This window comes from Ixodes scapularis, unplaced genomic scaffold (genome assembly GCF_016920785.2).
Source record: "Ixodes scapularis isolate PalLabHiFi unplaced genomic scaffold, ASM1692078v2 PGA_scaffold0__279_contigs__length_252992795, whole genome shotgun sequence".
In the NCBI taxonomy this organism is placed as follows: Eukaryota; Metazoa; Arthropoda; class Arachnida; order Ixodida; family Ixodidae; genus Ixodes; species Ixodes scapularis.
Genome location: NW_024609835.1, coordinates 182,451,336 through 182,465,044, shown reverse-complemented (window position 1 = coordinate 182,465,044; position 13,709 = coordinate 182,451,336). Strand labels below are relative to the sequence as shown.

General features: G+C 42.9%; 1 protein-coding gene across 1 annotated transcript in view; it reads right to left on the bottom strand.

The window, feature by feature from the left end:
- Positions 1 to 10,141: 10,141 nt before the first annotated feature.
- LOC8030308 (alpha-tocopherol transfer protein-like) overlaps positions 10,142 to 13,709 on the bottom strand; it is a 23,717-nt gene continuing 20,149 nt past the window's right edge. Inside the window, exons 4-6 of the mRNA XM_002399836.5 lie at positions 13,452 to 13,645; positions 12,357 to 12,467; positions 10,142 to 10,657 (exon numbers count right to left, since the gene is read on the bottom strand). Of these exons, the coding sequence (XP_002399880.4) occupies positions 10,430 to 10,657; positions 12,357 to 12,467; positions 13,452 to 13,645 (533 nt within the window). The 3' untranslated portion in view covers positions 10,142 to 10,429. The remainder of the gene's footprint in view (positions 10,658 to 12,356; positions 12,468 to 13,451; positions 13,646 to 13,709) is intronic.

Genomic DNA, 13,709 nt, shown 5'->3' with positions numbered 1-13,709 from the left:
ACTGTACCTCAGCGCAAAATTGTCATGCAATCTTCCCCTTTGACGCCCGCTGACGTGAGCGCTTTGTTTGCCAGAAACAAGAATCACACTTCTTTTTTCCACCTAAACACTCAATCCCTGCGAAATAAAGACGATGACATAACAGCCTTCCTTAGCATGCTAGATTTCACTTTCGACATCATTATGATAACTGAAACGTGATACCAAAATGATAGCAAAGTAATTGAACTGCCGCAGCATAACACTTTCCTTCAAAATCGCTAAGATAAAAGAGGAGGAGGGGTTATGATAGCTATCAAAAAGTCTTTTGAATGTTCTGCTGTCCCCGCTTTTTCAAAAGTTGATAGTGATTGCGAAATATTATCCTTGAATTGTGGTCAAAATGTGTTCTCTGTTGTCTATCGCCCTCCCAACGGAAACCTCTCAAGGTTTTTATCTTTTCTTGATAAATATTTATTTTGGATTAACGAAAACAAGCTTAATTTAATCCTTGGAGGCGACCTAAACATCGACTTTTATCCCCGTCTCTAGCAGAGCGTGAAATAAATAGAATACTAGAGTGCAATGGTTTTGCAAACGTCATACAAGAAGACACACGCATACAGAGGACATCAACGACAATTGATGCATTCATTACAAACATGCATATCTCATCTCTTCTGCCAGGAGTAATATCTACTCAAATAAGCGATCATTTGCCAACTTTTCTTTTTGCTGACTGTCACACCGATTTATCACGACACAAACCTTGCTATGAAACATATCAAAGCATAAACGATAGTACGCTTCAACTTTTTAGAACCAGTCTCGAAGATATGAACTGGGATCATGTTTATCAGGAAACCGATCCAGAGAACGCGTATAATGCTTTTATTACTACATTTACATCATTATATCTTCAGTGTTTCCCATTTAAAACATACAAAATACCAAGAAAAGCGCGCAAGCCATGGATTACTAACGAATGTTTAAACATGATTCAACGAAAAAACTTCCTTTACAATCGCTTTATTCGCAGTAGACGCTTAGATGACCTTGCGAAATTTAAAACTTACAGATATAAAGTCACGTCTTATCTTCGTCAGGCCAAAAAAGATTACATGCACAGATTATTTAACACAGACATATTGAAAAGAAGCGATCTCGTCTGGAAACAAATAAACCAGATTTTGAATGTCAGAAAAGCCACAAATCATACTATTGAAATTACATCAAATAATGAAAAACTATCCGGAAAAAAATTAGCCGACTGCTTTAATGACTATTATGTGTCCTTAATTAAGAGCGACCATGATCCAAATTGTACGACGTACTTGGGCCCGCGTAATTCCCACAGTGCTCATTTGTTTCCAACGGACGCAAATGAAATTGTAAGTTCTTTTTTCACTCTCCGCAACAGTAAATCACGTGATCCGCATAATCTACAAATTTACCCCATAAAACATGTAATAGATCTAGTCAGTCCTGTTTTGGAGCATATATTTAACAGCTGCCTCGCGCAAGGAGTATTCCCTAAGAGCATGCAAATGGCCAAAGTAACTGTAATTCATAAAGGAGGAGATAAAAATGATATATCTAACTATCGTCCAATATCAATTCTTCCAATTTTTTCAAAATGCCTAGAGAAGATAATTTACAAGCGAATTTGCGGTTTTTGTGATTAATATAGCCTATTAACACCCTGCCAACACGGTTTTCGAAAGCTTCGCTCAACAGAGACCGCCCTTCTCACTCAAAAAGAGCTGATTTTGGAATCTTTTGAAAACAGAGAAATTACACTTGGTGTGTTTATAGATTTATCAAAAGCGTTTGACTCCATAAACCATAAAACACTCCTTTTAAAACTTGATTCCTACGGTTTTCGTGGTACATTTTTACAAATAGTCAAATCATATCTAGATTTTCGTTGTCAGCAAGTTGTAATAAATAACGAATTATCAGACCTCAAACCCATTTTTGCCGGTGTTCCTCAAGGGAGCATATTAGGACCTTTACTCTTTAATCTTTACATCAACGACATTGTTCTTATTGATTCTAACCCCACATACGTTATTCACGCCGATGACACCAGTTTATTCTTTAGAGGCGCACAAGTATCGGACCTCGAAGAACAAGCTTCCCATTGTTTGTGCTTGCTTCAAAACTGGGCCACTTCAAATTCGTTAACCACAAACACAAGCAAATCTCATGTAGTACTTTTCAGACCCCGAAATAAATATCCTCATGTTCCCACTCTTGACCTTAAGCTTGGCTCAGAATCCATTCAAATTGTTTCGGTGGTAAAAAACCTAGGAGTGTTATTTGAAGAGCATCTCACATGGAATCAGCATATTGATATGGTTGCCGAAAAAATTTCCAAAATTGTAGGTGTACTGTCTAAATTACGTTATTTTATGCCTCAATGTATTAAGAAACTTTTGTACAACTCATTATTTTTCTCTGTAATTTCTTATTGCTTTTTGGTTTGGGGTACAACGACTTTCTCCAACATCAACAAACTGCATGTAATCCAAAAACGAGCCATTAGAATCATAGCAAACATACCATACGATGCCCATACTAAGTCCGTTTTTGAAACACACAAAATACTCCCTATACCTCAATTATATAACGATATTTTACTAAAACGATACAATATGAGCATCAGACAACATAACATGGCAATTTTAAACTTATCACATCTACAACGTAAGGTATACATACACGATATACGTTCCACTTGTCACTGGATTATTCCACAAACACGTACAAATTACGGTCGTCAGATGCTTCGTTTTAACTTACCTTCTTTATTAAATAATCTAAATGTTGATTAGCACTTGCAAGTCACAGTGTGTTCTATTTTTTCTGTTGCTGTACCGCTCTTACAGTGTTTTGTTCGCAAAATTGAGACGCACTTCCAATGTGATTATCTATTTTTGTTATGACGTGCCCCTGTTGCAATCCTAAGTTTTTTGTAGGCGGCGCAGACCCTTAGTCAAGCCTTTTATAGGCTTTTTGTCTGCGCCCCCAACATCTGTGCGATGCTGAATAAAGATTTGATTGCTTGCTTGCTTGCTTTTAAACGAAGATTTCAAAAGTTAGCTTGTTAGTCTTAATTAAATAACTAAAAAAAAACAATTTTGTCCACTTTCGCAAGAGTCTAGCTAACAGCGTACAGTTGGCTTCACTCCCGCAGAACGCCCCAGTTTTTTTTTTAAGTTTGGTGCAAGTTATCTGGGACACCCCGTATACATGGACTGGTAGTGCACGTTTAGTACACTAAAATCATACATGTAGTGTAGTAAATGTACACTTATATTAGGCTAGATATGTACACTCGAGGTGCACTTGGTATACTACGTATGTACTTGGGGTGTACTAAATGTATACTATTTTGTTTTATAAAAGTGAAACTAGTACGATTTCAGTACATACCCTAAGTTCACTTTTAGTATACATTCTGTATACAGATTTTGAACGACTTTTCACCAAGGGTATACAGTTACTCTAGCTTCAACCAGTCCGACGTTAACTCTGACACATCCGCAATCCTTAATAATAATAATAATAATAATAATAATAATAATGATGTTATTAATATTATTATTATTATTATACCTGGTCCTGTGTATGCATAACTTTCAAGCTTTGTTTAGGAAGCAATTGTGCTTCGCCGCTATAGACCTTTTCAATGTTTACAAAATCACAGTCCAGCGTGCGGTCTTCACAGCTCACCACGTGGGTCTTCGTCGCTTTGGAAAACGAGCAAAGCACGCGACATATGCACGAACACTCAAAATGGCACCGGCCACACTCTCTTTTACAGCAGGGCTGTTAAGGGCTAGTTTCCGCAGGTTCCTGTCCCCCGCAGAGAAATTTCGACATAAAACTCTGGATACCTGCCGCAATTTGTGAGCGACGGCGGCAACCGGACAATCGGCTTGCCGGCCTTGCTCATAGATGGCGACAGCCTTTCCACTTTGGTTTGCAATAGCGGAAAGGCTGAATTTCTCTAGGTGGTCGTCCTAGATGTCGTTCTCACGGTCGTCCTAGAAGTCGTCCTTGAGGTCGTCCTAGACGTTGTCTTTGAGATCGTCTTAGAAGTCGTCCTTCAGGTCGTCCTCGACGTCGTTCCTGAGGTAATCCTAGGCGTCGTCCTTGAGATCGTCATAGAAGTCGTCCTTCAGGTCGTCCTAGACGTCGTTCCTGAGGTAATCCTAAGCGTCGTCCTTGAGATCGTCATATAAGTCGTCCTTCAGGTCGTCCTAGACGTCGTTCCTGAGGTAATCCTAAGCGTCGTCCCTGAGGTCGTCCTCTAGGGGTCGTCCTCGAGGTCGTCTTAGAAGTCGCCCTTGAAATCGTCCCAGACATAGTCCTTGGGATCGTCCTAGACGCCATCCTAGACGTCGTTCTTAGGCGGCGTGCTTGAGGTCGTCCAAGAAGTCGTCCTTGAGGTCGTCTGACCATAGTACAGCATCGCTGGTCTTCCATCTTCACCAGAGCAGAAAAGCTGATTTTTTTTTAAACGTTTATACACCATTTCAATATTTACAAGTCTTTAGCACAGCGTGCGATCTCCTCAGCCCATCTGGCGCATGTTCGTCACTTCGGAAATCGAGCAAATCACGCGCCATACGCACGAACAATGAAAATGGAACTGGCTAACTGGAGGCCATAGCTGTGCGCGCGATTGCTGAGTGCTTGCTGACGACAAACTTCCACAGTTCTTTTGCAACGTGCATTCTGTACTATCAAGATTGCCGGTTTTGGCAGCCTATTACTGTGAGCTCGTTCCGAGCATGCGCTCTTAAAATCGCCGTTAAATATAGCGTAGAGAATATTCTGAATTAACATAATGATAAAAAACCTTCGCGCGAATATTAGGCAACTACGCATAGTTTCTTCTTTTAACGTTCCTGTTTGGTTCACCCAATATGGCAAGGAAACGCGTTAATTTTATGTTCTAGAAAATTTTAAGTTCATGCCTGACAATTTTTCTAACTTTACATCCAAAAAGAAATAGCTTCGGAAAGCGCTCGCTTTTCAAGGGCTAAATACTCCCGGCAGTACCTTCTGATGTCTGAACGCTTATGTCATATTAAGATTTTTTTTATTATTTCATTGCTTTCTCGCCTATTTACTTTTTTGTTTCATTCCTTGGAACTGCATTGTTTTTTCGCTGTCACTTTAGCTCACGGGGCCAAGCTTGGTGTCTTTTGAACGCGTGTACCTTCTATACAATGTTCATTGATCAAGAGAAACACATGGCATTTTGAATATTTTTTATGCCCTCATGCTTTCATGGACCCTTCTTCGTGTGGAACAATTGGCTTCGCCTGCAACGTGCGTAAAGGTTTCTACAAAAGAAAAAAAAGAACAACAGAGTGTATATTTTTTTTCCTTTGCTTGCTGATTTTTTTGACAACATTGCAGCTTTGGTTCCGTACTTAAAGCATTTGAAGGTTTTGACGAACCTGCATGTGTTGTTCCTTGGATACCCAGAACGGTCAAAAATAGCCAAATAAATATAGTTAACAATAATAATTATTATTATCATTATAGCACCTGGTCTTTCTTCATACAAAAAAAAGTAGAAGACACGGTATTTGCTAGTCAGGGCTATGTTTGTCATTCTATGTGTCCTCTCCTTTTTTTTTCTTGTAAAATACGGGCGGTTGCTACTAATATGGACTCTCGTTAACTCGGCCAAGCTTCCATCGCAACAATACATCCATAATCTCAGGGGTGAGTGTGATGCGGTCTTAGCGGCCAGGGTGGCACTTGGCCGTGCGCGGAGTGGCCATCGGGAGGCCCAGTAACTAGGCTTAGGTCTGTCTTCCCGCATGGAAGGCACTAAGTTTCTTATTTCGAGCGATTGAAGGGTAACGATTACCGAATTCTGTACTCACGGCGAGCCAAAATACTTCTAGGATCCTCGTGTTATTTGTGGAAGGGATCTGGCAACACCATCCGGCAAATTTATAAGTTTTCTTCTTTCTTTTTTTATGGAATTCGATATGGTCATTTTTTTCGGGTTGGTGATTTCTTCCTCTCGAATAAAGTGAGGTTCATACTGCAGTAAAAAAAACCACAGAAAAACTTACCTGTTGCACCGTGTTGAGCCCGTTGCCGAAACTAAATAACAAAATAGCGTTACTCGTTAGCTCGTCAAAAATCTAACCCGCAACTGAGATTCGTTACCGTCACGCAGTGTAGCGAAACACCATTACCGTCCCAGGTAACCCAGTTCTTTGGGCCACAAGCTGGTCTTTGAGACTTTTGGGGTTTAAGAAGTCCGAAGAAGCCAAGATTGAGCCAAACATAAGCTTCTTTGGACAGAGTCTGTCTGGCCAAGGAAAATTACTCTTACACTTACTAACGCCTTGGAGCAAAACCATATGAGGCCCAAGTTAGGCCCCTAGGATTGCCAAGCTTGTGTCAAGTTAGGCGCATCTTTCGCGTGCAACCTGGGGTTGTTTTCCAAATTTAACAAACGTTACTTTTGCTTTCGATTGGTGTTCACTATTAAGTGGCAGCGTTAACCAATGGGGATCAACATTCACAGCGTCCGAACTGTTAGACTAATTTCTTATCTATTTTTATCATTTGTTTACCAAATAAGTACAACACAGATACTAAGAACTGTGTTATTAGGCATAATAAGAAATGTCTAAATTTGGTTAGACCCTATTGAAAATTCCATCAATATACCTAATTTGGGACACCGGCTGCCAGTCAGCACCCTTGGTGGAACGTGCCCTGATGGTTTATCAGATGACGTCTGACTGCCACTGCCAAGGGAATTTCATCAACAAGGGCAGCATTTATATAAGAGTAAAGCTATACGCACTCATAAATATCGCCAAGTGCCTCCACCTTTTTCTCCTTCGAGAAAAAAAAAAGAAAAAAAAAGCAGGTCCGCCGCGGATGAACCCGCGTCCACTTGCGTACAGAGCGGACACCTTAACCCCTATGCTATGCCATCGCTTAGGAAACTCGATTTGACCTTTCATTTTATACGAGTTTAGCGGAGCGCGTATAGCTATTTCCGTCTGAAGTGCACTCCGGAGTGCGTAGAGCTTTACTCTTTATATAAAGCTCAAATTCCGAGATGGCAATCTTAAATGGCTATGAAACGGTTCACAAGCCGAGGTGGCCATTTTGCATGGCTGTGAAACAGTTCGCAAATCCTTAAAATGAATGTAATTCATGACATCAAAAATCAGGAAAAGTGTGTACCCATCCTTTGTTTTTTTCCCCCCTTTTGAAATTTGCGTTTTTCGTGCAAAAGGGACATTCGTTTACAAACGGGACCACATGCACCGTAAGCATGTTTCAAAGAAACGCCCTTTTGGGAAGACCGTATACACTAATTCGAAAAACCTATGCGACTCCGTTGAAGCTAGAGAGCAAGCATGCATGCTACGATAGACAGCCCTGGCTTCCACGGACGAACGCGAGCAGCTTGACACAGCGGTAAGGCCAACAGCCCATGCCAGATAGAAAGGTATAAACTTTCTAGCCCAAACCTTTCGGACCGATTCAGGAGCATTTTAGTATTGCAGCACGAGATTCCGACAATGAGCGCATCGCTCTAAAGAATGCTTCGGCTGCATATGCAATTAAGCCTTCAGCATGTTATGCAAAGCACTCGTACATCACTCGCCGTACTTCAGTTCTACTCACCTGCCATGTAGAGTACTTTCGCGTCGTAGAACGATCCTCTTGTTCGCGCCTCTCCGGCCCAGTAGCCTGGTACACCTTGTCGTCTTCAACTGCACCGCTAAAGTCCCTTACATCGTCGGAACTCACAACAGGCTGGGTCTTGTGGAGTAGAAATTTTACTAAAACATACGACATTGTAGAGCCCCGGCAGGATCGACAGGTTGGAGCACGCGGGCAAACAAAACGAGTCTAGAGCGATCGTTCATAGAAGCTCGGCGAAGCCTCTATGGGCGAAGCGAAAGTGGCGTGTTCGGCGTTTCGGCGGGCTTCTGATTGAGGTTGTCGGTCGGTTGCGTGTCATATCTCTAACATCAGCGGTTTTATGGGCTCACATCCCGAAATCGTTTTCTCGTGCATAGATTATTTTTCGTATTCACAGATATGACAAAATAGCGGTATCCGAACGTACTTTACGTCCTTTGACCGTACGTCTGACTGCACGTCAAAGCTTTTTGACGTACAATCAGAGACAATCGATGCACACTCAGAATCGCCACCAAGACATCTTGATGGAAGTTCGCGGCGGCCGACTGCCACCAGGAAACCATCAGAAAGCCGACAAGCGGGGTCTGACTGGAGCTTGACTGTCGGTCAGAGTAACTTGTTGGCCAATCAGACATGCTTGACGTACAGTCAGGCGCAGTCAGCGGTCCACTAGAAAACATTGACTGCCAAAGAGGGTTACATTGATAAATTTTTCCTTCGGGGAGGGAAGTGAGTGGGAGATATTCCCAGAAATAGGCCGCGTTTCCAGCGAGGTCTCAGGTGGCATGGGGCCTCCTGCGCGCTTTCAATCGAGACCGCGTGAAACCAGGTGGTGGAAAGAGAGTGCGGTGGCCAGACCGGCTGGTGCTTTCCGAGGGCGCCCACTCCCTACGGCAGCGTAGAGCCGTATATACCTTTTAAAAAGTTCAAGAATAGTGCTGAAATCAAACACTTGAATACACCCTTACTTGCAAATTGTGATTGGAGGCTATAAGTTAAGCTCATTGCCTCCGCTAGGCGAATAATCATGGCAAGTGGTTGGTCACAAGAGCTGTCAGCCAAGGCGCCCAAGGTCATGAAACAGTTTCGGCCAATGACGTGCCATTATTTTCGCCTATTCTTACCAATTACTGACCAAACACTACATATATGACTCTGCCAGAGCGTTCCCTCGGATTCTTCCTTTAGCCATCGCAGTGCAGAGAGGCGCCGGCGTCATGCGGTACGCGAACTTGTTGGCCAAGTTGGTTGATGACGGTGGCGTCACTGGTGTGTGGGGTGCGGCATGACGGCGGTGTTAATCTGGTCCTACAAAGCGCGTGTGCGTTCGACAGTGCGAGGATTACAACGGACGGGACGAGATTCGCTTGTGACATAGACGGAATAAATGTGCGTGGGAAGTATTTCCAGTTTTTAGTTATTACAAGATCGTCCATCTCACCGTGGTGGATCCGCTAAACCTAGCCGATGAAGCATCATCCCGCGGAGCTTGCAGCTGCTTTACGGGGCATTGTGGACGCTTCGAGAAATTTTTTGGTTTGGTCAAAGTGCGTTGAAAGATTTGTGTTGTAAAATAAAGAGAGAGCTGTCTGTAACACACTATGATTTGTACCACATACTGATACGTGTTATATCCTGTGGGTGAGTGCGTGGGTGACGCTTGCACAATATTACGCTCTGGGAACCAATGCGGTTTATTGACGATTTCATATTTGCATGCTCATCTGTACGCATGACCATTATCGCAGCACCTTCACTTTCGAAAAAGCGATGGGTTGGCAATTATTTTCAAACATTAGCCTTCGTTCTAATTTGCAAAAATCGATGCGCATGCTGCTGATTGTTTTTTTTTTTTTAACCCGCCGTTGTGCAGAAAAAAAATCTAGTTCGCCAGAGCCGTCATTTCATGATGTTGCGAGTGTAAACTTCGGTCAATCGTCCACCACACGCTGTAGAAATTAGTTTGTTTTTATCTAACACCAATGTCAATAAGTTATCCTTCAGTGACCGGTCTGAGAATGTCAGAGCACTCTGAGCCCAGCAGTTGAGATCGGCTGAAAGAGATCTCAGTGGCCCTGGCAAGGAGAAGGAACTGCTCTATTGAACATGCATGGTGAGAGACAGGCGACCACTCGAAATCGCCGAGAAATAAGTCACTGTATATATTCAATATATATCCAAAACGCTTGTACCCCACATTATTTACACTATAAATATTTTCATCTAGAACATGCTACTTGCGATTGAAATACAAACTTAAAGTAGCGCGTTCAATTGAAACAAATCTTTTGGTTATGTGGTGGCTCTTGTAAGCCCTGTTACTAATTGAATAACTTTGTTTATGTCTCAACCGTTATTGCTTGTCACTGGAAACCCACAGCTCGTGCTTCATGATATTATCAGTACATACTGGTCTCTGCTTAAACGTGACTCCAACTTCATTGTGTTCGTTATTTCTTGCACACGTGCACGTGGAAGAACGTGCCGACGACTTTTTCTAGCAGTTACCATGCGCCATTCCTGCTATTGTAATTGTCGTCGTCTTTGAGGTGCTTTTTATTACGTCACACAACTCAAAATATAAAAAAAGTAGTTTGCTATTCTTCAGCTGGCATGTCAAGGTACGTCTAATCGCTGATCTAGAGAGGGTAATTATCTGTAAATAAAATAAACGACTATTTACAATGCTCCGGTCCCTGGGAAGTCAAATACATTAAAAGAACTCCACAACCACCGACTATAGATCCGTGTTTTCTTCCTCGTACTCATCATTGAGTACCAAGTCACTGGATGGAGTGTGATAGCCGTATCGATTGTTTTCTGCAAAGATATGCTCCTCGTCGTGGAGACGTTTCCAGAAGGCGTCAAAATCGTGCGGCTTTCCTTGGCCTCCAAACTCTTCAGGGAGCGCTCTGGGATCTATCTGCTCATGCAGAGTCTCGAAGTTGTATCCGTGGCAGTGGATCTGCACCGTGACAAATCAGGCATCATTTCAGGGGCAAGGAAAAAACTTTAAGGTTCTTTCAGAGTTGATAATAGCAAGTTTTAAAAGATCGTTCCGACACCTCCGATAACGATACCCGATGGCGATACGATGCATGCGCAAAGGCGCCAGCTGAGTATCGGGTACGGTTATCGTTCTTATGGGAAGGATCGACTTAAGCTCTTTAATGAGTCTTTCCGACATCTAGATTAGTGAATCACAAGAGATTACACTCGATTTTACGTGTTTTCCTTATGCCCGTCCTTTTCACGAAAACATGGGAACTGTAGAGTGTTGTGAGTACGGGAGAGGGAGAGAGAGATAAGGGTTTATTAAGGAATACGGGACTTGCACTAAGATCAACTGGAAAAATCGGCGCCTGCACGTAACAAGCTTCTACTGAAACCGAAAGTGTATATTTGTAATGCATTTTACAGTGGGAAATTGTAAACGCGCAGATTCCATCTTGTAAATAATTTGACAATCTTGGCATTTTCAGTGGCGAACCCAAAGGTGCAACAGAAGGTTGTGCTTGTTGCGCCATCTCCTGACAGGCGCACAAAGCAGGCGACGGCACCAGATTGAAAGCAGACAACGCGGTTGTATGCTTGCTTCGTCTATTGAAAGATGGAGCTAGAAACACAATCCTCGAGTAAAAAGCCTAGACTTACGCGGAAGCGTGAGTTGTCGAGTGACAAGGAGGATACGGGGACAAGATGCTGAGGAAAGCAACACACCCTCGTCAGCAAAATTGTAGTTTTGAATTTTTGGCGTTACCTAAAAAAGGCAAACACTGGGCACAAAATGGACACAACTACTGCGTTAGCATTCGACCGATACTGGTGTTCAATCATTGAGAACTCGACTGTCAACTAAACGCTGAGTGTTGTTGGCCTTCTTTCGGCGGCGCCGAAAACAATTCAGCACTATGACTTTGTCATCTGCTTAAAAGCTGGACACGAGACACTTTCGTCGTGTCCTCGCACCTTTTGTTGGAAACGCGGCCCGTAAGGCACGCAACCCAGATTGAGCAGTAGGAAACAATCTAAAATTTAGACTTCGGCTTAGCTCGGTCGTCTGCATTGGTGTCCGCCGCTTAATATGTCAAGAGCGTGGGCCTAATATTTCACAGAAAGGGATCTACTCATTGGAATTTTACGAGATAACATAAACTACTAGAAGACACTTTTTGTAAAAGGTCGAGCTGGTTAGGTGCAGGGGCCAATATTTTGTTTATTTTTGAAACGAGACACTGCATTCAAAACTATATATCCGACTTGCTATCCCTTGCCTCATCCCTTCCGTTAAACACGGACGTGCTCAATTATTTGAGCAAACCATAGGGGCCGGCCGGGGTCACCACCACCTAGAGCAATCAAAGCCTCCATAGAATTTCGATATCACCACCGTGAGGTCGAGCGCAGACGCACATTGGACACGAGTGCTGCGTCAGCATTCGGCTTGGCTTCGTGTCCAATGAACGTAAAGAAGGGCGCTCGGCGTCGGCTCGGGTTTAATTGCCGAGTTCGCGCCATCCGAGTCGAATGACGTCCCGTGGAGCTAGAAAAGGTTGTCCACAGGCTTTGATATTTTAGGCGGAGCTGTCCGGGCACGCTAGATGATCTCTAATTTTGATGAAGCAACGCAAAGTTTCGGACGGGCAGGTCATCTCTTCGCTCACCCTGCTCGTCATTTTTTTCTTGATGAAAGGTCGGAGAAGAGCATACAACAGGTCAAAGACGTATGATTCCCTCACGATGTGCTGGGCTTTCAGACGAATTGGCAGGCAATTCTGCGAGTAATAAAAGACACGCGTGAACAAAACCACTCCCTATACGCTCGAATATTCTGCTGTTTTATACAACAGCGAAAAGGGCAAACGTCTGTCTTCTAGATTCTGTCTACAGTTTGTGCATACGATGGTTAAATGGCAAACTACACTCCCTGAAGTGTGCAGCTTCCAAGGAGGAGGACTTTTTTATACCTCGGTGTCAGTCTTGAGATTTATACATTCGCACTCTGCTGCGCACTTCACGTAGCTTCACAATCTGTCATATAAAGATTATATGAAATGCACAGGACTACTTTTGTGATGCTCTAGACGTAAAATTGTTTGAAAAATGAGTTCATTTAATGGAGTGTTCTTAAAGTATCCTAATTTCTCAAAAGTAACGCAACTTCGAACGGAACTTGAACGTTTTTAAACGATGTAAAATGTTTTATTTATTAGTGTTTTTAACAGTAATTATTGCTACAATCAGTCGTATGGTGGCACATTTTACTTGTAGTAACTCAACATTTGTTCTGGTAACGAGGCAGTAACATCGAATTAAAAAAAAAAAGTCAGGAACGAGTTTCATATTAAGAAGTAAACGAGCAACTGCATTTGTTATATGTTCTAATACACCGATGCAATGTGACTCGTGTCACTACTCCGACCAACGTTTTGGTTTCGTCAACGTTCAGAAGTGTGTAATGGCCGGAAAAACCGGGAAAGGCGACGGTATCATTGAATTCCCATGAGCTAACTAAATACGAAAGACAACGATTAATGTAACGTACATACTTATTACCACATTCGAAGTGAGTATACAACTCCGTTACTATTGGAGCGAGTAAGGAGTGACGGCACTTATTCACGTATTTGCAGGAGGCATGCCTGCTTGGTGTAGCGAGTGCTGAAACTAGGATCTAAATGATTAAAGTGGTGAAGGTTTGTTTCGTTCCCGCCGCCAGGAAATTTCTACATGTTGACATCATGAGGGATCATTTGTACCTGCAAATAGTCAAGGCCTCGCCTCATCAAGCCAACGCCGCAGGAAAGCATCTTGGATGCAGTGAAGCCCTCGAAGTCTGCTATGAGCGTGACGCCCGCCGTTTGGGACGACGGATCGGATGCTACGTGGTCCAGGCACATCATTCCAGTTTGCTGGAAATCACAGTACGGCACAACTTCGGGCATCCAGGCTCCTGTGAAAAGATAATCTCTAGTACAGTCTCACATTAAGTCTTAAAGCAGCCAACGGTACGGTCC